This window comes from Colossoma macropomum, unplaced genomic scaffold, assembly GCF_904425465.1.
Source record: "Colossoma macropomum unplaced genomic scaffold, Colossoma_macropomum, whole genome shotgun sequence".
NCBI lineage: Eukaryota > Metazoa > Chordata > Actinopteri > Characiformes > Serrasalmidae > Colossoma > Colossoma macropomum.
In genome coordinates this window covers 39,298,862-39,323,626 of record NW_023494785.1, presented here as the reverse complement: position 1 = coordinate 39,323,626, position 24,765 = coordinate 39,298,862, and the positions used below count along the sequence as shown (strand labels likewise).

The following is a 24,765-nucleotide window of genomic DNA, read 5'->3' as shown; positions in this document are numbered from 1 at the left end:
GGAGGCACTGCCCCTCTAACTTTAGTAGTTGGCATCTATGGCTACATTAAAGGGACCCTCTGGCCAGATTTGGAGAACTCCCTTCTGATGAGGTACCCCCGACTTCCATTTTTGGGGAAGGCAATAACCCAATGCCCCTCTGTAGCTTGCATGTATGGCAATATTAAAGTGATACTTTGAACAGGTAAGGAAAACCCCATTTTAATTATGTACCCCCAACATTAGTTTTGGAGGGAAAGTGACCCAGTGCTAGTGGGTTGGGGGTCAGCGACTCAATGCCCCCCATCTATGGCTGCATTAATGGGACACTCTGGCCACATTAGGAAAACACCCTTCTGATGATTCACCTGGAAATTTTTAAAACTGCAACTAATTTGGGGTGGAATTTACTAGCCATACAGGATGTAATGGAGAGTCCCCCTCTAGTTGGCCCCTATAGCTACATTAAAGGGAAACTAGCCATATTAGGAAAACCCCCATCTGCTGATTTACCCCCAGCTTTAGTTTTGGGGCTCCAATGACCCAACGCCCCCCATAGTTTGCACCGACTGCTTTATTAAAGGTAGTTTTAGGATGGCTGCTTTTTGTGTATCTGAAATGTTTTGGGATGGCTGCTTTTTGTGTATCTGAAATGTGTTTTGTTTTTATTTCATGAGCTGGCCAATACAGTAGCCAATCTTGCTGCTTTTTGAGTTTTTTGATCTGGCCGCAATGTCCCTTTAATATCTGCAGTGCAAACCTGTAGAAGCAAACCAGTGACACCAAACATGTCTTGGCTGATCAACTACAGTTGGGCTAAGGGGAAAAATGTGTCAATTAGATTTTCACCTTTCCTTTAATCCTTTTACTTTCACTCACCAGAAACTTTGGACGCTGTATTGCTAGTACACCTTCTTTCTTTGCTTTGAATAAAAAGGCCTTACAGCTGAATTGGCTCATGAGAGACAGTGAAAAGTGGATGTATTTGTGAAGTTAAATACAAAGTCATGTGAAGTGCTTTCACTTGTCTGTACATGTTTTACTCTAAGTTTGTCAGTCTGTACCGCAACGCTGCCGGCTCCATGTCTTCGCCTCGTCCTCAGGCAGACGCAGGACCATTTAAACATCCCAGGATGCAGGGGAGATTCCAATAGGCTGATTTATCCATGTCTGAATCTCTCACTCGCCATTGGCCGCTTCTTCTGCAATAGTGGGTGGCCCAGGACTGCTGGCACCGCTGATCCGAGCTCCCGCCCCCTTCCAGCCGAACGCTGCTTCCTACGGGCGCAAGTGATGAAACATGAATTGTTAAATAAAAGGCAGAAATGCCCCCTAAACAGCTGCATCCTGCCATTCGCTTATCTTGAGAGATGAACATCTCAGGGGAGGCGTTGTTCATTTCCTCTCTTTCAGCCAAATTGGAGCCTCTGCCTTTCTAGTGCAGCTTCCCTCATTCCTGGACTCTTCCACACCATAACAACCCGGGGAAGCAAAAGGTGTGTGTGTGTCTGTGTTTATTAGGGCTGCAATGATTAGTCGATTAATCGTCGATTATGGAAAAATTATGTTGGAAAGTGTGTTTAATTAAAGCTGCACTATGTAAAATTCAAAGAAGTGACATTACTGAAGAGAAAAAAAACAAAAAGGGCCTGATAAAAAGTAGCTGTGTGCAATCAGGCTGATGTTTTAAAACCAAACTGTACCTGCCTTCCAGTGACAGTTTTAAACTTTATATAGGTTTTTTATAGTGGCATATTAGGCATTTACAGCTCATCAAAAGGGACCCTATTCATTTTGAGACAAAAGGTGCAGGGGCTCTCCAGCCAAACGTGGGAGCTGTGATGTGGCAAAGTGAGAAGAAACAGCAGAATAGGGCAGATGGAAAATGACAAAATAATAAATAATAAATGACGAAGAATCAATACAGAAATAAATCATAAATAAATGAGTAGCAGAAAAGTACAAATAAATTAAGAAATTAAATTTAGACACATAACTGTAAATAAATAAATAAAAAGTGGGTTATAAATGCAGAAGTGAATGAACAAGTAAATATATGAGCAGAAAAATAAAATAAATTAGTTACTATTTTATTTAGTCCTGGTTTTATTTACTTCTCTTTTTTATTTTCTGCATTTCCTCCTCCAGTCTAAGCTAATGAGGTGGGCAACAGTAATTGTCCAATTTTCCACTAATTCATTCACTATCAAGCACAGAAACTCAGATTCAGGTCCTCCACCATCAGTGACGTATTAGCAGCGTTTCAAAAACAAGGCAAGAGTAATCAAACACGCTACTTTCTCTATGATTAACCAAGAACGTGTAGGTTTAGTTTTGTTATTAGCATACTGGAGGAAGAAATCGGGAAGTAAACAAATGTAGAAATGAATAAAAACATAAATCAATAAAGAATTACATAAATGCATAAATGGATAAAACATCTGTTTATGGTTTTATGTCTAAATTGTATTCATTTTCACTTAGTATTACTTTTCTTCAACTTTTTTATTCTTATTTATTTTGGCATGTTTTGTCTACAGCAGAATGGATTAAATTGTCAATTAATTACTGTTCTACTCTCTCACTTCTACAGTGAATGTGTGTCTGTTTTTCAAAAATCTTTTCAAAATTTGGAACACAAGAACTCATCTTCAAAAACAGAGATATGTTCAGCTTTCTATATGAAAGCATGCGTATGCATGTACCTGCGCCGTTAGACTGCATCCTCCCATCTCCATGTGTGCAATGTTAACCACGTTGGACTGGACATCACTAGGCTCATTGAGGTTCTTGCCAGGGGTGGGGTCAGAATTTGTTTGCCCCGCCTCCTCCTGCATTATCTCCGGGGGACCAGTAAGAGAGGAGGATGTGGAGAGGGGTGGGGCCAGTGATGGAGCGGGGCTGCTGTCTCCGGTGGGTGGGGTGCTGTGTGGGTTGTGTTTTTTCTTGCGGAGCGTGTCGATCCAGCTGGCGCTGTGGCGTGAGGCAAAGGTGGCCAGGGCGAGCGAGCTGAGGCGCATGTTCTTGCCTGACGTGATCAGCTCCCCGAAACCCTCCTGGTGAGCGAAAGCGTATCCCGAGCGCCGGGAGCCACCTCGCCCCAAGCGGCCCAGAGCTCCTCCTCCCGAGCCTCCGATTCCGCCCACCCTGCGGCCGGTCCGCCCACCAGGCTTCCACTTCTTTTGCTGCACCAGCTGAGTGTAGCGCACCTTCAGTGAGACACGGAGAAGGAGAAATCAGCGGCTGGCATACCCAGCAAACTTAAACACAGGCAAGCACATGAGTTATAAACGTTTACAATAACAGTCAACAGTCCACATTCCACTGCTGTGTACATAATTCCTCCAGTAACGTTTGTGTATTTAGTATATTTTTAGAAATAATTCTTAATTGCACTGAAATAATCTCATTCAGTTGAATAGTGAACCCCAATTCCAAAAAAGTTGGGACAGTAGATAAAATGCAAATAAAATCAGAAAGCAGTGATTCGTAAATCTACTACTATGATCTGTATTTGAATGAAAACAGCACAAAGACAAGATATGTAATGTTTTATCTACTCATTATCACCTTCATTGTTTTTTGTAAATATACGCTCATTTAGAAATTGATGCCTGCAACATGTTCCAAAAAGTTGGAACTGGAGCAAATTATTACTAAGAACATTGTGAAATGTTTAAAAAAATTCGAAACAGGTGATGCAATCATGTTTAGGTATAAAAGGAGCATCCAGATAAGGCCTAGTCCCTTATGAGCGAGTTTGGGTCGAGTCTTGCATCAGCAAAAAAAAAAAAATTCAAATCAGCAAAAATACACCACTTTAAAATGAACATTCCCAAAGATTTAGGTATTTCACCCTCTACAGTGCACAATAACATCAAAACACTTGTGGAATCCAAAGAAATCTCTGTGCGTCAAGGCCAAAAACTGCAAATTAACACCTGTGACCTTCTATTCCTCAGATGGCACTTCATTAACAATTAGCATGCTTCTGTGATGGTCAAACTGTTGTCAATAAACACGTCTCGTCTCTGACTTCTCTGGACTCGAGTTCATCTAAAAGGGAGTGGTGCTCAGTGGAAACTTGTAATGTGGTCTGATGAGTCAGACTTTCTACAGAAATAATGAATACTTGTGTTCTCCAGGCCAAAGAAGAAAAGGACAATTCAGATCGTTACCAGCATAAAGTTCAAGGATGGGGGGGTATTAGTGGGTAACTTGCACATCTGTGAAAGCACCATTAACGCTGAACACATTTTGGAGCAACACATGCTGCCTTCTATATGCCATCTTTTTCAGATTGACAACACTAAGCCACATTCTGCATATGTTACATCTGCATGGCTGCATAATCAGAGAGTGTGGGTGCTAGACTGGCCTAACTAAAGTCCAGAACATTCTCCTATTAAAAAATGTGTTTCCTCTTAAGCTCATAATTTGACAACAAAGGAAAAATGACGTAACACAGTGGTAAACATGCTCTAGTCCCAGGCATTAGATTTAGAACTAAACAGTTAACTTTACAAAGTAAAACATAAAATGTAGTGGTTTTGTGCTGTTTTCACTGTAACACAGGCCAAACAGAACTTACTAATCACTGCTTTCTGTTTTTAATAGCATTTCACATACTGTCCCAATTTTTTTGGAATTGGGGCTGTAATTGATTGGTGAAATCTGAGGTTTCAGGATGCACTAAATCATTTCCTAAGGAAAGGTAATCTAATCAAATTGTTGCGAGGTCACAGATTTACATCATCATCTTGCATATTCAATAGTAGGAAACCTCTGGACTGAGCTGTGCAGATCCAGATATGGAACTTCCAAAACCTTGTTTAATGCATTCGTGCGATGTATAAAGGAAAATCGTACAAACTCAATGTATGGTCACTCACACAAGTTTGGGGCGCCCCTGCTCAAACAATCTTCTGTTGATTTTCAGAGTGAAAATAAGTGAACACATCCTCTACAGAGAACATGCTTCTGTACATTTTAATGCACAATTACTGATTATTTGCTGAATTTAATATGGGAAAAAACACAAAATGGCCTGTGCAAAAATTATGGCTCATTTTATATTTTATGTTTTGTTTTTTTCCCCCAATATGTAAAAATTCAGCAAATAAATAGAAACACTAACATTTGCAGAAAAATGCCATATTTAAGTTTGTTCCATGAGGATGTAGTAACTTATTTTCACTTAGAAAATCAACAAAGCATGCCCCCAGGGAGGGTGTTCTACGTACTTTTGTGTACAACTTATTTACTTTATTTACTTTTCACTGCATTTTTTTCTGTTATACAGGTCATCTAATCTTATGAAATGACTCACTTATGAACCAAGTCAGTAGTTGTAAGATCATCATCATGGGGGAAACTTCGTACCGAGATGCGTGTCTGATGACTTTTTTTATCATCCTGGAATCTCCCTGCGTATCATCACCCACCAAGATCCATCACTGTTAAGTGTTCTGGGACCTAATCGTTTACAAATTAAAGGGCCTATATCCCACATTTGTTTTGTGTTTTATTTTTCGTGTGAATTTTGCACCAAAAACAACCATAATTCTTTTGTACATGAACCCTTAGAAGAATTAAACAGGCCGTTTGTGTTACTGTGCCTTTAAGACTGATATACACTATATGGCCAAAGTATGTGGACACCTCTCCTAATAACTGATCAGTTCAGGTGTTTCAGCCACACTCATTGCTAACAGGTGTATAAAATCAAGCACATGGCCTTGCAATCTCCATAGACAAACCCTGGCTGTAGAATGAGTCGCACTGAAGAGCTCAGTGACTTTAAACGTGGCACTGTCATAGGATGTCATGTTTGCCACAGGTCAGTTTGTGAAATTTCTGTCCTGCTAGATCTGCCCCGGTCAACTGTAAGTTCTATTATTGTGAAATGAAAGCGTCTAAGAGCAACAACAGCTCAGCCATGAAGCAGCAGACAACACAAACTGACAGAGCGGGGTCGCTGAGTGCTGAGGCGTTGTGAGCACAAATCCTCTGTTTCATCACTCAGTACAGAGTTCTAGACTACCTCTGGAAGCAACATCAACACAAGAACTGTACATCATGGGCTTCATGAAATGGGTTTCCATGGCTGAGCAGCTGCACACAAGTGTACGATCACTATGTGCAATGCCAAGCGTCGACTGGAGGGGTGTAAAGCATGTCGCCGCTGGAGCAATGGAAACGTGTTCTCCGAAATGATGATTCACGCTTCACTATCTGGCAGTCTGCTAGATTAATGTGGGTTTGGCAGATGCCAGGAGAACTACCAGAATGCATAGTGCCAACAGTTTAGTTTGGGAGAGAAGATTTAAAGATCTGGGGCTGTTTTATAGGTTTGGGCTCAAGTGAAGAGTAATGTTAATGCTACAGTACACAAAGACATTTTAGACAATTTTATGCTTCCAACTTTGTGGCAACAGTTTGGGGAAGACCCTTTCATGTTCCAGCATGACTGTGCCCCTGTACACAAAGTGAGGTCTATAAAGACATGGCTTGATGAGCTGGCCCTGGTGGTAATTACCTAACAGTACTGTTATGCATAGATGGGTATGTTTATACCAGACACAATTAAGCCCTGGCACATGACTTACGGTGTCGGAGAGCTGTGGTTTGAGGTCCAGTTTGAGGAAGCGAAAGGCAAGTACAGGCGCGATGCAAATGACTGTAGCTAAAGCAATAGTCAACCACACCACTGGCTGTGCTAATGTGTTCTGAGAACTTCCTGTGAAAACATAAACACACACATTTCCCAAAAAAACATTACATCTCTGTTTACCACAAGTAAACAATTACTTCCCAATTTAATCAAAGGCATCCAAGTTAAAACTTCAAGGTATTTTGTTATGTTTACAAACAGAATAAAATGCTTATTCACATCTACACATATTAACACAACAATTAGTCAAGAACAAAAATTAATATAAAGTTAATTGTAAAAAGATATTGAAACTAATTCTATTTTAGTCTATTTTTATTTTAAAAATTGAAACTAAACACCTATCCATTTCATTTTATTTGTACATTTTATTTATGTCCTTTAAAACGCATACAAAAAAAACCCTCGTACCAATAAGGCATGTTAAACATGCGTACATTGGCAAAAGCTGGTGTGTGCTATACTTTCTCTTTAAATTAAATGCCATTTTTGTCAGCATTCTGTAAAGTGTGTCCAACCTAGCCTTTATGGCTGGTGCATGAAGAGGTCAGCTGAACAGCTTAATCAACAACATAAACCACACGCAGTCGTATGCAAAGGTTTGGGCACCCCTGGTCAAGATGTTAATGTTTTGTTATTTTGTGAAAATAAGTTAACACATCTTCTACAGGGAAGACACTTCCGCATATTTTAATGCAGAATTACTGTTTATTTGCACAATTCAACAAATTGGGAAAAATAAAAATAAAATATAAGATGTTCGCAAAAGTTATGGTGCATTTTATATTTCATGTTTTTTTTTTATTCCAATGCTAAACTCAGCAAATAAACAGAAACTGTGCACTAAAATTTGCTATATTTAACATAATTAACAAGACATGTATTTTGAACAGGGGTGTTTTTTGCATATGACTGTGGCACGTAAGATTCTGCGCAGAGCTGGCCTCTGTATGGTGACCAGTGCTGCCTTACCCAGGAAGTGGAACTGCTTGGGGAAGATGTTGAAGAGGACGCTGGAGTGCATGGTGAACAGGATGGTGAAGTAAGCGCCCAGAGAGCCCCATACAAAGAAATGGTTGATAGCAGTCCAGTATCCAGTGTCCAGAGAGATCTACAAGCCCATCAAAATGAACAGTTAGACATGATGTGGTTATTTTGACTGTACTGCAAATTATTAATTCAGTAATTAACAGAGAGTTAGAACACAATTTCACTGCACATTTGTTAGAGCTGCTTTAGATTTGGTGGAGTGTCTAAAGTGCCGTTTGTCAAAATCCGTACCAGCTATTTAATTCTGACATCAATCAGCATCACAGTCAGCAATGGACGTTTGTGTCTCAGTAATCTTTTTATAGCTTGGAAAGAGTTTATTGAAGTCGAAATCACTCCTTACTGCAAATGTAGTGGATCAGCTAAGACACGTTTGGTGTCTGAGGTTTGCTTTATTAGGCCAATGCAGCTAACAAGTAATGGAAGCTTCTACAACACGATTTAGAATTACAAACTGCACACCTGAATTATCACTCACTTGCCTCAAAGCTTTTAATCTCTTAAAGAAATCTCATAATGGCTTAGTAACATGGTTTCTGACATTATGAGACATATACCATCTATAAAAATGGACAAAAATATAATATAAAGCAGGGTTTACTCCGGGTTTACTCAAAGTCTATAAAACATTTTAAGGATGTGTCGACACATACTTTGGCTGGTCTGTATATTGGGAAAGAGACCCCCTGCGTTTACGTCTAACGGCTCATTTCTCACGGCTGTTGTTGACTTGAAAAGAAACTTGCATTAACAAAGAGGTTTTTTTAAGGTATTGAAGAACACGTGAACGATTGATATAACATATCATCTCTTTATATGACAGCATAACAGATAATTTCCTAGTGTAAACTCTGATATAAAAATATGATATTTAGCATAGCTAAAAACAGTAACAGCAGCCATCTTGAAGTCTTAATCTTTACGTTTGTCCATGTTAGTTTCCATATTAACTTCCATATTAGCTTCGTAGCTATAGTGTAAAACTAAGGAAGCAAACTTCAGACACCAAACGTCTTGGTGGATTGAGTACATTTGGAGTGTTGTATAATGTGTAAAATGTTTTATTATTATCATTATACTATCATTTTAACTGCAGACTTCTTCAGTTAACTGATTATAGGGACCAAAATCATTACATTTTATCCCCTTAAACTTTGCCATCTTCAATCCTACGGCTGGCTTTACATGGTGAAACTCTCATGCAACATTAGTTGCTTGAAACCTACATGGAACCTACATAGGTTGCATAGTGATCTAAAGTGCCCTGCAACTCACTTGAAACTCAGCTGCAACAGTTGCAAACATCTCAATTTGGTGAAACAAGTCTCAAGTCTCATGAAACGCATCAAGATTCATGAAATGACTGATCAAAATGCTGATGGGATGTCACATGACCACATCAAACAGCATACTTTCAAACCCTTTGAGTATGCTGGATCAGTGGACAAGAAAATAAAACAATAAAACAGATGGTTTATTGGGCATTTGAAAAGAAGACCTTACGAAGAAGACTTTAGAGATTATGTTGCAGGCAACTCTCAACATGCAATTTGTTGCATAAAAGTTTCACTGTGTTAAGCCAAGCTAAAGGTCCATACGGGTCCTTTAACTCCTCACTCTTATAACTATATATCGTAAATGTAACTTTAGTATTTACTCAGTAATTCAAAGTAGTTACTGAATAATGAGACTTGCTGTCTCTGAATAGCTGTGGAAAGTGGGTGGACTGACCTGCACACTGACGACGATGACGAGGGCAGTCGCCGTGGTGACGGCGAATGTCTGGTAGTCGGCGAGGGGGACGCCATTGCTCTGGGTGGCCTGGGACAAAACACCATATGGGATGAAGAACAGCACCACAGAGGTGTAGATACCCTGCGCAATGCAGATGAAAAACTCCCGCTTGTTGAACAGCAGGTTTAGCTGACCCGGCTCGTAAAGCTTCGGATACTCCAGACTCCGCTGTTCAGGAACGTCCTGCATGGGAACACAATTAGGATATCAGAGCTTTAAAACGTTTTCCTGATGTAAATCTCATGATTCAATTCTGATTATTAAGGAACGATTTAATGCAATCAGTAAACCGATTAGAACTATTTGCACTTTAGTGGATTATAGGCAATTCACCAAGCTCCTATACTTCTGTTGAAGATAGCCTGAGGCTTCTGATTTCAATTAGAAAACAAATATTTCCTGTCCTAAAATGAAATCAGCTGAGCCGTGTTGTAAAATAGTCAACCTATATTCACACCTGTGACTCCCGACAACAATCGAATTCTGTATTACTGACAACTTATTTTCTTAGGCTTTCTCAGCTAGAAATCTTAAAAAATAAGCATGTTCAGACCGCAGGCAAATCAGATTTGTTTCTCAAATCAGATCTTTTGAGATGACTGCCTGCACTGTTATTTGCAAATGATCAGATTGGATTTGTGTGTCCAGACATCACCAGGCTGTCTGCATGGGTTGCCGTAGTGACGAGACAGGCATCAGTAACTACGTAGCTAAGCTGGTGACGTGGATTTCAAACGTGGATGAAGAAGAGATGGAGGTGCATCATCTCGCACTCCAAATTCTTCACAATTCCTGGCTTAAGCATGAATCTTTGGCATTCTTTTTGAATCCAGACACTTCCGTCACTCTGGATTTTGCATTGTCGTTGTTTGTTGAAGACTTTGAAATCTGATTTAAGTGATCAGAGCGTCCAGACTGGGACCCACCTTAAAAATCCCATTGGAATCGCATTTCAAGCAATCTCCAAATGTGGTTTGGATACAGTTTGCAAATTTCATGTGTTTTTTTGCTGTCCAAACTGTCAAAAAACGATCTGGATACATTCAGGATATACCAAAAATCGGATTTAGGCTGGCAGTCTGAACACAGCCTAAACAACTCCTTCATTAATATCATAGGCTTTGAATTAAAGTATTTATGTCACTTAAATATTATTCATGTCCATATTTTATTTCCACCTACCTTAAGCAGCATCAAACCCAGGCTGAATCTCAAATGACTCTCTACTCCCTAAAGAGTGTGCTATGTAAGTTTTAAAAGTCTTGCTTTTACGCCCAAACACCCAAATAGTGCACTGCTTGTCCTGTGTAAATGTGGCTGAATCCCAAATGCCCATTTGTTAGACATATTATGCACATATGTTTGGGTGCAGGAGCCAAAATATTTATTTCTACATAGTGCACTATATAGGGAGCAGGGAGCCAGGGAGATTCATCCCAAGCGTGGGAAAATGGCTGAACGACACTGTTAGCTTGGTGCTAAATAAGACTGGAAATCACATTAAGACACTAAGATAAATTAGCATTGTCAGTGCAGTGGTAATTTGTGTATTTTGTCATGTTTTATGTTGTCTGTCGTTTTATAAAAGCAATAACCCACTTGAGGCCGTGCTTTACAGTGATTTCATGAATGGTTAGGAGGTTTTAGGCACTCTTGACTGTACACCCTAATGACTGTAACGCAGGGCCTCTTGTGGCCTCCTGCTTTATTGTAATGTTGCAAAATTGTAGCCAAAATCTACTTAACGTTTCCCAATTTAAAACATAACGATCCACAACCCCCTTTCCCCACACAAAAAGCTTAGTACATCATGTTTGAAAAATATTTCCACTAATACAAAAATAGTTCCTCCAATGCATTTTTATACATTTTTACACACATTTACACCTTTTATTGACAATATCAGTTTATCAGTTGTGTGAATACCTGGTCAAAGATGCCCATGGCCAGAACAGGCAGCGATGTGTACACAATGTTATACAGAGTGATGAAGTACTGGTCATACACCGTCTAAATGGAAAAAAAAAAACAAAGACATGGGGTTAGAAGAGCACTTCCTATCAGTGTAATACGTACAACTACATTGAACCTTGTCTGTTATTGTATGACACAATCTGCAGGAGAAAGCCTTCCAACTTATCCACTCCCCTAAAAACTTCAACTCACCCCTACAAGTAAACCCTTTAAACTTTTAAAACACTCATGACTGGACCAAGTGTGTATTAAACAAATGGTCTGCAAAAAAATCAACTGCACACAGTTGTCACCTTACCTCAAATGTAGTCAATCGCCCAAGACTAGGCCTGTCACAGTTAATGGAGTTGACAGCAATTATTTAAGCTGACCGCAATTATTTTTCACACTTGTTAGCTTTCACATTCATATGTTCATGTCCAAAAGATCCGACACTTGCGTCACACTGTGACAAACTGTCAACCACTGATAGACTTGTGCATGCTTTTTCTAGCACTGTATGACATACTGTTATCTATAAAAATAGATAAAAGTGCAGACAGCATTGAGACGTCGAGATATTACTTTGTGTTTGTAGATAACAGTGTATCATACAGTGTCAGAAACCACATAAGCAAGTCTATTAGAGATTACATAACAACTCAATAGAGTTTGAGGTAAGTGTGTGATGATTTAGGCCTGCAGTTCGCACAACGCTAAATGATGGGTATAACCGTCCATTACTTAGCTACATTAGCCTTGTAGCTCCAGTACAAAAGTACAGAAACAACCTTCAGACACCAGACTGGCTTGACTGATCGACTACATTTAGGGTAAAGAGATCAAACAGCCACCGGTCCCCTACCTGGGCAGAGAAGCCGCAGAAGAAGCCGAACCAGAAGTGCACCATGGTGAAGGCAAAATTCTTGTAGAAGAAGTAGCAGAGGAACCGGCACATTCGCAGGTAAGACCAACGGCCGTGCACCAGCAGGAGCCGCTGCAGGAAGCGGAACTGGGAAAAGGAGTAATCGGACGCCAGCACAGCCTGGATGCCCTCCTGCCCACTGATGCCCACACCAATGTGAGCCGCTAGAGAGGGAAAAGGGAAAAGAGGCAAAAGAAACAAGAGTTTAACTCTTTAAGGTGCGTGCAAGAAAGTGGCTATATCTGCTGTTTATTCTATTCCTTTAATAATGTAATTTGATATGTAAAGAACATAATCTAACAAAGCTAAAAATTCCCTTTTATTTTGTTATTCTTTTTTCTTTTACCCAATTCTCCCCAACATAGTCATCGCCAACTCCACCGAGCTCAGTCTCTGCCATCATTCAACGGCAGAGTGAAGACTAACAAGCGCTTTCTTTGAGTGAAGCTCCAACATGCCTTTTCAAACTGCTGCTAAAGCAACTGAACAGCTTAACACGCTTGGAGGAGAATTCTACCTGCTAATTCAGTTACGTTTGCTAATAGACGACTTACTGTGCTGAAGCCCTCCCCCTGACAGAGAGAGCAGTTATGCTCTCTTGGACCTGTCGGGACCAAGGGCTATCCCCTTCAACCCAGGCCTCCAATATAATATTATGAATAAAAAGAAATCTTTTAATACCAGTTAAACACTTTCACTGATAACTGTTTAAGTCTAAGTTCTCAAAAGAGGTCAAAAAGGAAAGAGTTTTCAGACGCTGAGTTTGTGGAAGAGGAAAAAGGCTTCTTCTTTATTTCATCATTAAGTGGCACAGAGAGAGAGACCCAACTGCGCAAATACAGTGTTCCAAACAACAGTTTATGTACCATTTATCTGGGGTAGTTTGATATCCGCCCACCTTACTTCTCAAATTTTGATACTACCTCATTCTCTAATAGGTGCATCTCTTCATCCATCGATTTGGCCATCACATAATGAGCTCACTCCTAAAAACTGGTTTCAACAGGTTTTTACCACTCTGCTTTACCTTTCAATGTCAACTTTCCCCTCTCTTCACTGGGTCAGTAGGTACACACAGGCCTGTCTGTGAACCCAGGGGCTTTCCAGTGTCTAGAATCTCCTAGTTTGTGCGAGAATTAATATTCTCTCTTAGGCAATACTACCTATTTGGTTATTGATCACAATATCTAATCTATTTGATTACTGATTAGGGGAATATTTATTCAAAATCTCTGTCAGACCCCCGGCCACGGATGAACTTAATGATTAACAACGATATACTGTGCAGCCCTAACAGTGAATGATGTCTTTTATCTCAGTCAGTTCCACTACTGAAACTGACCGATAGGCTAATGGTCAGCGAGGTGATTTAGCAACCAGAAGGCTTTGGATTCAAACCCTAGGACTGGTTGTGCCCTTGGGCATCACACTCAACCACTCACTACACCAGGCGGTGCTACTCGGCTGGCGCTCCCAGACTGGCTAGGCAGCAAATTGCCAAATTTCCTCTTCAAGATAAATAAAAGTACATAATATAACCTTATTAGCATTTAACGTTGACCACTAGAACCAACAGGAACTAACCTCTGGCCACATGCAAAAATGTCAAATCATGGCTGTGTGTATGTGGGCAAGTAAAAGAGGAAACATGTTGAAATGTGTGTTACGGGACGATGTACAGAGGTTTAGCCGTAACCCCGCGGCTGACGGTTTCTATAGTAACAACATCCTTATGAAACACAGTTGTGACATGATGAGATTTCTGAGACATGTTTTTCTTCCTAAAACAGAAGGAAGTGACAACACGACGGAGCGTGAGAAACGATGCAATTGCATGACTGTTTATACAGACATACACAGCGTCACACAGGAACATTCGAACTCACACAAACACACACAAAACAAGTCTTTGACCATCTAGGGGTGGATGATAGGGCTAAAATGTAACATCACAATCCTTGAAGGCATTTTCATGATAAACAATACAAATCATGATATTTAGTTTACTTGAGCTTTACAAACAAGCTGGAACAACAAAATGCCACATCTAAAAAGGCTGTAAAACACTATGTGCGGTCATAGGCAAAAAGTTTGGACATCCCTGGTAAAATTTCACATTTGGTAATTTTCTAAGTGAAAACGTATTGTAAAGAAGTGTTGAACATACTGAAAAAAAAAGTAAAACATATTAAATGTACCATAACAATTGTACAGGCCACATTTATGTTTTTAAGCAAATAAACAGTATTTGAGCATTAAAATGTGTAGACTTGTGTTCTCTGTAGAAGATGTGTTCACTTATTTTCAATTAGAAATTCAACACAACATGTAATGTCAAAGGCCTGTGCCTGGGGGTGGTTAACCGAGTTACCATGGTAACCACCCTCAATGATTTACTGTTAAAAACTGTTGCAAACCAGAGCAAGACATCAGTATTCCCGCATGTGATATCCCACATACACCGATCAGGCATAACATGAACTCCTTGTTTCTACGCTCATTGTCCATTTTATCAGCTCCACTTACTATATAGGGGCAGTCTGTAGTTCTACAATTACAGACTGTAGTCCATCTGTTTCTCTGCATACTTTGTTAGCCCCCTTTTACCCTGTTCTTAAGTGGTCAGAACCCCCATGGACCCTCACAGAGCAGGTACTATTTGGGTGGTGGATCATTCTCAGCACTGCAGTAACACTGACGTGGTGGTGGTGTGTTAGTGTGTGTTGTGCTGGTACGAGTGGATTAGACACAGCAGTGCTGCTGGAGTTTTTTTAACACTGTGTCCACTCACTGTCCACTCTATTAGACACTCCTACATTGTCAGTCCATCTTGGAGATGTAAAGTCAGAGACGATAGCTCATCTGCTGCTGCACAGTTTGTGTTGGTCATCCTCTAGTCCTTCATCAGTGGTCACAGGACGCTGCCCACAGGACGCTGTTGGCTGGATATTTTTGGTTGGTGGACTATTCTCAGTCCAGCAGTGACACTGAGGTGTTTAAAAACTCCAGCAGCACTGCTGTGTCTGATCCACTCAGACCAGCGCAACACACACTAACACACCACCACCACATCAGTGTTACTGCAGTGCTGAGAATGACCACCACCCAAACAGTACCTGCTCTGTAAGGGTCCATGGGGGTCCTGACCACTGAAGAACAGGTTACAAGGGGGCTAACAAAGTATGCAGAGAAACAGATGGACTACAGTCTGTAACTGTAGAACTACAAAGTGCACCTATATAGTAAGTGGAGCTGATAAAATGGACAATGAGCCCAGAAACAAGGAGGTGGTCATAAAATTATCCCTGATCGGTGTAAATATCACATTTATTGTAACATAGATAAGATTGTTGAAATGCGGCTGTGGAGCTGCACTGGTTGAATATAAGTAGTTTTCAGCTACAAGATCTCAGACTTGAGCCCAACCGAGGTCAAACTTGTAGCTGATAAGGATATTGATTTTAAAGAAATGAAAATTAAATCACTAATATCAACTGGTACCATTTTGAATTGACATTTTAGATTTGAAATTTATACTCCAATTATCTGAGTTAAACAGGTTTTCTGGACTTCTATGATTGTCCATTGTCAAAGCTGCGACTTATCATAATATCATGTTTCTAATGTTTCTTAAAATAAAATAAGCAGAAGAAACTCACAATGTTAAATAATATAAGATTTCACCACCCCTGGTCAAATGACAGGTGTCATTTTTATAAGTGCAAATAAGCTAACTGATATTTTAATGATAGCGTCACATATTTGGAAAACAACATTTAAACCCTAATCTTGCTCAGCCCTGTTGAAAAGGCATCTCACGTGGCTCCTCCTGATGCTGCTGGAGAAAATGCTTAGAGCATGTAAAGCTGCATCAAGACAAAGGGGTCTACTTTGGAAAATCTAAAATTGAAGACAGTTTGAATCTGTTCAACAATATTTTTTGTTAACTTTGGTATTTTGTAGTTTTGGGACTACGATTTTAAAATGTGGAAAACAGTCAAAGGAAGTGAAGCTTCTATGCGTGTAGAAATATCCAAACATTTGAACAGTACTGTACTCCACAAGTTATTTGTCTGCGTTTGTGAGGGATTTGGCCCCCATAAATGCAGAAAAGCAAATAAACATGCACACATATCAGAGGGAAGTTGTTTTTCTTGGCCGTGTCCAAGTGGAATGTGGGGCAGTAGTTTTGTCCCTTGGGTCAACATTAGAAATCCCCAAGACTTAATCTAACAACTGAGCGCAAGCACGCAAAGCTTTAAGGTAGCGATGTCTACCTTTCCTTTCGCGGAAACCATCAGCCAATCACGATGCAGGGGTCAGGCAAGCGCGCTTACTCCACAATGCAGGTCAGTTTTATTTACACTGATGAGCGTTCACGTTCAGTAGAAAGGGAAATGTTGTGCTGAGGTGGACATGGGGAGGTACTAAGGTATTTCCCGGCACCAGGAAAGAAGAAGGCTCCAAAAATCCTAACTGAACCTGGCAGGAGAGCAGAATTCCCCTTCTGGACAATGTCAAGAGTTTGGCCAGCGGTTTTCTCCTTAACCCAAAGGAAGCCATACTTGGTGTCTGAACTTTACTTCCTTAGTTCTGCACTGGAGCTACAAGGCTAATGAAGCTAACATGTATTAGAAGTTTACAGCCACCAGGATAGCAAGGTGTAAAGTGCACACCTAAACACTCCTGCAAGATATTGTTAAGTATGGGGATTCTGACACAGTGAGTGTGTTTACATGCACTCAATAATCCGGGATCTGCAGGAAATGGGATTTCTGCAGATCGGAGAAAGGTCTAGAAATCTGATTAAGAAATCTGATAAAGCTGGATTTTAGCTCAGTAATCAGATTTCTCAGTGCATGTAAACTCTTACTCTGATTTCTTTCGGATTTCTCAGTCTGCGCATGTGCAAAAACAGACGGCGGTACTGGAAATAAGCGAGCAGCGTCGCCATGAGATGCAGCAAAACACTTTTGGAGCGACGGTGAAATCAACTACATGCTTGACAAAACAAAATATTTAAATATTCTTCATCTTCAAGATGTTGCATGTTCATATTTTCATAAGACGCAGCAGTTAGTTTGAGTTTTATGTGACGTTTAACTAAGATCACCAAGGGAAAAAAAAGCATCAACATTCCCACAAATGTACAGACACCACATGAAAAGCATACATACAATTTAAATTTCACTAAATAGATCATTAAAAACAATGTTTTTCCTTGAATGGTGTCACAAAACGAGTTGCTGCTACCTTTACTACCTAAATTAAATCCATTTCAAGACTGCAGAAAGCCACAGTAGATCACATGTGGCTTGAATTTTACACAGAGAAAAGCAGTTATGCAGTTAAATGCTAATGGTCTGTTACCTCAGCTACTGTTTCAAGCCTCATCATTTTCATCTCATACTATTCAGCTCCAAAACAGTTTGTGAAAAGGTGGTAACCTGATACTGAACGTGATAAATGATGTTGAATGTTTATGTCATTTTGTTTTACACAAGTGGAGTGTAAAAATGAACCTGAACTCTTATGTTACTCACAATCATAAGAGATCAGAGCTGGGTGGCCTACAGATCTAGCTAATAACACAGGTCAGAACAAATTTAAACAGACATGTAATGTCTAAATGTGACCTAAGTAATGACTAAATGCTGACATTTATGAATGTGTTTATACTGAAGGTAAGAGCTGAATGGATCACATCTAAATACAGTACTAATAACTGTTCATTATTTTATATTTTTCTATTTCACAATTTCACTGTTTATTACAATATAGGCATTTTTATCACATAATTGTGCTTGTTGATTGAAAAAACACTATACTGAGTGAAAATGGACTTACTGTCTTATTTTACAAACCAAATTACAAAAAAGTTGGGAGAATATAGGGACATATGTCAACAACATCTAGAAACGCTTCCAACTTCTCTGGGCTCAAGCTTTTCTGAAAGGGACTGATGCACAGTGGAAACATGTACTGTGGTCTGATGAGTCAACTTTTCAGCTTATTTAAATAATGGACATTGTGCCCTTTAGGCCAAAAAGAAAAGGACCATCCAGATTGTTACCAGTATAAAGTTCAAATGTCTGGGTCTGTTATGGTATTGGGTGAAGCTTATGGTGTAACTTGCACATCTGTGAATGCCCCATGAACACATTTTAGAGCAAGATATGCTGCCTTCTAGACGCCTTGTTTGGAGACGTCTATGCCTATTTCAACATGACAACACAAAGCCACATTCGGCCCGTGTTACAACAGCATGGGTGCGTAATCAAAGACAGTTCCGAACCGTCTACCACTGAAACATTTGCTGCATTATTAAGCTTAAAATATGTCAACGAAGGTCCAATTTGGTTGCACAGCTGAAGACATGTAAGAATGGCAAAAAATTCTGCTTTCAAAACTGAATCAATTGGTGTCTTCAGTCCCCAAACAATTATTTAGTGCTGTTAAAAGGAAAGGTGATGTAACACAGTGGTAAACATGCTCCTGTCCCGTTTTGTTTAACGTTTTGCAGGGATCAAATTTGGAATATGCATATATTTACAAAAAACAATGAAGTTTATAAGGTAAAATAATATTTTACCTTATTTAATATTTAATTTTGTACTGTTTTCATTTTCAAACAGGTCAAACAGATTTTACTAATCACCGCTTTCTGTTTTTATCAGCATTTCACATACCGTCCCCACATTTTTGAAATTGGGTTTGTACATTACAAAATATTTAGAACCACAAATCTAAAAGGTACTGGATCCGGACAAATGAGACCCTGGTTGTGACTAAGAGTGAACTCTGACTCCCAGTCACTTTAGATTCGAAATTTCCTTCCTTTAGGAGTCAATATCACCATGAAACCTGATGACAGGGCCCAAGTTAGACAGCTGTGCCACTCAGGAGCCCACAGTGTACTTTTATACATTTTTAAGTGTATTTTAAGTTTGATGAATTGGGCATGCAGTTTGTATGATGCTAATTGCTGTACATAAGCTTCCAATAGTAGCTACATTAGCCTTTAGTAGCTCTTGTTAATCTACTTAATCTCTGAGGTAAGTTGAGATTTTCGGCCAGTTTGATTTGATCTCTTTAACTTTGAACTGTTTATGTAACACCTACTGGACCTTCTTAATCTTTAATAAGGAGGCTGGTCAATACCATTGTTTTCAGAACTCGTTCAGTACCATTGTTTTCAGAACTCGTTCAGTGCAAAGAGAAATAGAAGGGGGGGGAGGAGGGTTTCCTCGTTTCCTGTGTTAAAAGGTCAGACTTCTGGGGAAGGAAGTCTCTTCCTGGCAGTGGGTGAATATTTTCAGAAGTCCCAAGTCCCAAAATCTGTGCTTATACTTGTGTATACCTGCCACAAGTGTCTCATACATACACCACCAAGTTACACAGTTAATCCTCTGTCTCTGACTTACTCTTTATCATGCTGACGTCGTTGGCTCCGTCTCCGATGGCGAGGGTCACAGCCTTCTTGTGCCGCTTGACCAGTTCCACCACCATAGCTTTCTGCAGAGGCGTGACCCTGCAGCAGATCACAGCCCTACAAGCACATGCCGTCTCCAAAAACTCCTGCTCCATGTCTGCCTCCAGCGCATGCGCCTGCCACAGAGAGAAAACAACAATAACAAGTACATAAGTAATCTCAAATAGACTTGCTTATGTAGTTTCGGACCCTGTATGACCTAAAAATGAACAAAGCCATGTTGCATAACTAGAAACAGTAGTAGCAGCTGTCTGGAAGCCTAATTTTGGCCTTAATGTCTTCACTTTTTGTCTATTTTTATTGCCGCAACTATAGATGTAGTGTGTGGTGGTGGTGATCTCCCTGTGCTGAGCTTTCAACAATAACTATATGGCCAAAGGTATGTGGACACCTGACCATCACACCTGAATGAACTTGCTGGACGTGCCATTCCATTTATATGGAGTTTGCCTCCCTTTGCAGCTATAACAACCTCCAGTCTTCTGAGATGGCTCTGCGTGATTTTGGAGTGTGTCTGTAGAAATTTGTGCCCAAGCAGTCAGAAGAGCTTTGGTGCAGTTAAGCACTGATGCTGGGCAAGAAGGCCTCGCTTTTAATTGAAGTTCTAATTCACTCAAAAGGTGTTCAGTGGGGTTGAGGTCAGGGCTCTGTGCAGGCCACTGGAGTTTCTCCACACCAAACTCATCACACCATGTCTTTATGGAGCTCGCTTTGTGCACAGGGGCTCAGTCAGGCTGGAACAGGAAGGGGTCTTCCCCAAACTGCTGCCACAAAGTTATAAGCATATCATTGTTGAAAATGTCTTTGTGTGCTGTAGCATTAACAACGCTTCAATGAAAGCAAGGGGATCAAACCCTGAAAAACAGCCCCAGCTCATTATCCCTCCTCCACCAAACTTTACTGTTGACACTATGCATTCTGCTTGGTAGCGGTCTCCTGGCATCCACCAGAACCAGATTCGTCCATCAGACTTCCAGACAGTGCAGCGTGAACAACTCAACATAGTTTCAGGGAAGTTTATTATGATTTATGCATGCGGTTTACACAATGCTACCTGCTACAGTAAGCTTTCATTCTTCGTAAATCCAGTGCAAAGATAAAGAAACAAACAGTCACCGAACATGTCTTGGTTCTACAGTCCATCAACCAGCTGTCACTCACCAGACTGTGTCCACTGATGACGAGCGCAAACTCTCCACTGATTGACTCCAGTACTGAGGTAGGAGGGGCTTGGGGTTGGGCACATTTCTCCTGATCAGGGATACAATTAGCTGCATCACCACTGCTGAATCCATTACCCAGAGAACAGGCTCCGCCCCACTGAGTCTCCACCTCTTTCCCTCCATCCCTGGTGCGGGCCGATTCCATCATGCGCTCCCTTGCTCTCCTGCACGAAAGCAAAGAGAGTCACCAAAAGAGAAGAAAAAAAATACTCACAAATGCATTCGCTTGTAGCTTCTACTGGAAGGTTGGACAAGCTTTACAGAACATTGTGAAAAAAAATTTACACTGGAGCTACAAGGCTAATGTAGCTATCAAACGTTTTGGGTTTTTTTCGCTTTTTTAGCAATAAGCACTGCAAACTGCATGTGCAAATTATTACGCACTTGCCTTAAAATGAATTGAGTTGTTAAGCAATCTCAAGTAAACTTACTTATGTGGTTTCTGACAGTGTATGGCATGCTGTTATCATTCACCCAGCATAGTGGGTAATGTCGCTGCCCTCCAGCAGACTTGGGTTTGATTCCCTGCTAGGGCAAGCACTATACCAATAAGAGTCCTTGGGCCAGGCTCGCTTACCTCTTCAACATGATTGAAGAAGACAAGAATGTCTTTCAAGTGCATAAATGTATATATCCTAATAGTCTGACCTTTCACATTTATACAAATCAAATATCATTGAAATATATTTTTTCACTAAAAACTAAGTTGCATTCTCAGACAGAGCAAGGATAGCATGAAACTGGATTAGTAGACAGATGAATGGATGACAGACTAACCTGAGGTCTTCGCGGACGCTTTGGACAGTGTGTCCATTCACAATAAACACCTCCGTCGTGTCGTCAGTCAACATTTTACATGAATAGCCAATATTCACTGCTGTCTCTGTAAGAGAAACAGAGAATTTGAGATGACATATTAGGTCCATTTTCACACAGTCAGTCCACAACAGAGTTTGGGTCTTTGTGACATTAGATCATTTTCATTTGGTTTACATTGCTGTTGCTGAAGTGCACCAACTTAAGACACGTGTTCACTGATTAGTCAGAGATTTGACAGGGATACAAGCACCACGTTTGCCTTCATTAGTGCACCAATCCATCAATCCATAAAATATTTTCACATACACTATCAGTCAAAAGCTTGGTAACACCTAATTGTTTGTTTTTCAGTTTTCTCAGACATTTTGATCTGCAGGTTTATGCTTAAAAGTTTCAAAGTTGTTTCTAAGACAAATACAAACATTCAAATTTCATGACTGTATGTCCAACACAAAAATACACATATTTTAAAAATACTTTTTCAAGTAGTTTTCATTTAAGACCTTAGCAAAAATGTCAACAAATGAAAAGTGGAATATGTAAAACCACAATCAATATATCATCCTACACATTTAAAAAAGATGGTTCTTCAGGGGTTCTTTAGTAAAGAAAGGGGTTCTATAAAGAACCATGAACATTAAAAGAACCCTTCGCATGATTAAAGCGTTACGAAAGGGTTCTTCAGATTGATGGAGAATGTGCTGTAGATGCTTCTATACAGAATCTTTTTGAAAGGGGTTCAATATAGCACACAAACATGTTCTTCTATTGACCCCTTTTCAAGAAGGATTTATAAAGAACCATATGCAACACATTGTAAAGAACCCTGTCATGATGCGAAGAACCCTTTGATCTTTGATCTCAAAAGGGTTTATTGAGTGTTCATGGCTCTTTATAGAAACTTTTTCTTTATTAAAGAACCTTTAAAGAACCATCTTTTTAAAGAGTTTCATTGCTATGTGTTTCTTGTTTCTTAAAGATCAATCTGCTTAATTACGCCTCAACTTGAATTGAACCAATCAGGTCAATGTTGCCTGGCTCCACCCATCAAAAACACATTTAGTGGTCAGTGTGCCACAATCAAACGCATAACCTACTGCTCATCTGCCTTTATAAGCTACGAACAGTTAAATGCTAAAATAGGCAGATTGTGCAGACATTACAGGTCTGATGTGCCAGTTGAAGAAGAGGAATGTATGCTCTGATACTGAATTCCCTCATTTTAGTGCGAACCATTGTAAACATGTGTTCCTACCAGCAGTGAACTGAACTTGGGTTCACTTGAAAGTGGACCGAGAGCCGTGATCTTTGTATAACCACGGTGTTAGTTTGGTGTGTACCTTAGTACGAATCGACTGTTCACACTTGTCAAAATGAACTGAACTAAAGAAAAGATTTGATTGGTCTACATCAAACAGAGCAGGCAAGAAAGCACCCCTAAAGCCCCAGTCTTATCATTTTCACAATTTTCCTCTAACTATTATCTATACTTTTTTTCTTTTATGATGTTTTTGCTATGAACTGACAGAGAAAAGAATGATGCTGGTCTTTTCTGTTGATAAATTCTTGAAATTATTTTTTCTGCCATTTGGGTGGGACTAAACGTGATGCAGGTGACATTAGATCTACCAAAGTACCAGTCAGATTTAGCAACATGTATACGTCAGCTACTCATGCTTGTCTCCCTCACGTACAGTGACTGCTCTACTGCTGCTCCGAGTTGTAGACAAAACTCCTAGCAAGCTTTTCTAAATTTGTTAACAGTGCTTGTTATGAAGGTTTATCAACACTGTTGTTTGTAGTGTAGCTGGATGCTGCTCCCTACTTGCCTTAGCCACCTGTTGCAGGACCCTATTATAAGCGATTGACTTAATTTACGAGTGCGCGACAGCTAGTGGTCCACCTTAAATGTAGGAATAAAATGACCACCACGAGACGGCTCAAATGTATATGGCTGAACCACACCAATTAGCCGTGTCGCTAACCACTAGCACTGGAGCCGGGTTGCTTATGTTGCCTGGGAGATGAAGCTGCCAATCATTTTGCACTTAAATTGTATTGATTTATATGTCGTCACTGTCCAAAGAAAAACAAATAGCTTCAAAATGGTAACTTTACAGGAGTGGGAAAAACGTTCTTAACTTTTAATGTAAGTTAATGTAAAGAGATTTTATTCCATGCAATTTTGGAGCATTTCTATTGGTCCATTCATCATGAAATATTCACACAATGTAAAGGGCATGCGCTAAGCTCAAATTATGCAGAAAACTAAAAATCAGAAAAAAATGGGGATACTTGACATATGACATATTTCTTGAATATAACACTTCGCAGCATATCTATAACTATTAAAACAAAAATATAAACATTTGAAACCATGTTGACAGGAGCTTTAAAGGGATTTTTTTTGTTAATATGATAAAGATATTCAACAAATTCAATCGGCTTCCTTGATGTACTTTTAAGGTCTTCTACTGGTCCACAGCCAATATAATCACTGGCTACAATAGACTTGTGGACAAATATGTGTGACACATATGTCACAACAGTTTCATTATTCATTAACTTCCCTTTCGGTTAATCTGTACAATCAAACTTATTTTTAGACAACTAACGGTTTGTTACGCTGCTGAATGAGTACTTTAACTGGATCACTTTCGCAACAGCTGCAGAAACTGGGACGTGCTTCACGTAAATGCTGTATATGAGGGTAAACTGAGTCTGTGGCAAACGCTTATGGTAAATAAGGGACTACCTTCCATGCAGCTGAAGCTGCTTTATTAATGCACTCAAATTAGCTAAAGCTGATTCATTAATTGCGCTCAAAAGCTGTTTTAATGTTTTAATATCGCACTAC

General features: G+C 39.9%; 1 protein-coding gene across 1 annotated transcript in view; it reads right to left on the bottom strand.

Annotated features, from left to right (window-relative positions):
• Positions 1 to 202: 202 nt before the first annotated feature.
• The window catches only part of atp8b2 (ATPase phospholipid transporting 8B2), a 75,424-nt gene continuing 50,861 nt past the window's right edge, over positions 203 to 24,765 (bottom strand). The window contains exons 19-28 of the mRNA XM_036594152.1: positions 21,867 to 21,972; positions 21,028 to 21,253; positions 19,799 to 19,982; positions 12,315 to 12,538; positions 11,423 to 11,506; positions 9,434 to 9,679; positions 7,625 to 7,763; positions 6,588 to 6,718; positions 2,685 to 3,188; positions 203 to 1,257 (exon numbers count right to left, since the gene is read on the bottom strand). Of these exons, the coding sequence (XP_036450045.1) occupies positions 1,159 to 1,257; positions 2,685 to 3,188; positions 6,588 to 6,718; positions 7,625 to 7,763; positions 9,434 to 9,679; positions 11,423 to 11,506; positions 12,315 to 12,538; positions 19,799 to 19,982; positions 21,028 to 21,253; positions 21,867 to 21,972 (1,943 nt within the window). The 3' untranslated portion in view covers positions 203 to 1,158. The remainder of the gene's footprint in view (positions 1,258 to 2,684; positions 3,189 to 6,587; positions 6,719 to 7,624; positions 7,764 to 9,433; positions 9,680 to 11,422; positions 11,507 to 12,314; positions 12,539 to 19,798; positions 19,983 to 21,027; positions 21,254 to 21,866; positions 21,973 to 24,765) is intronic.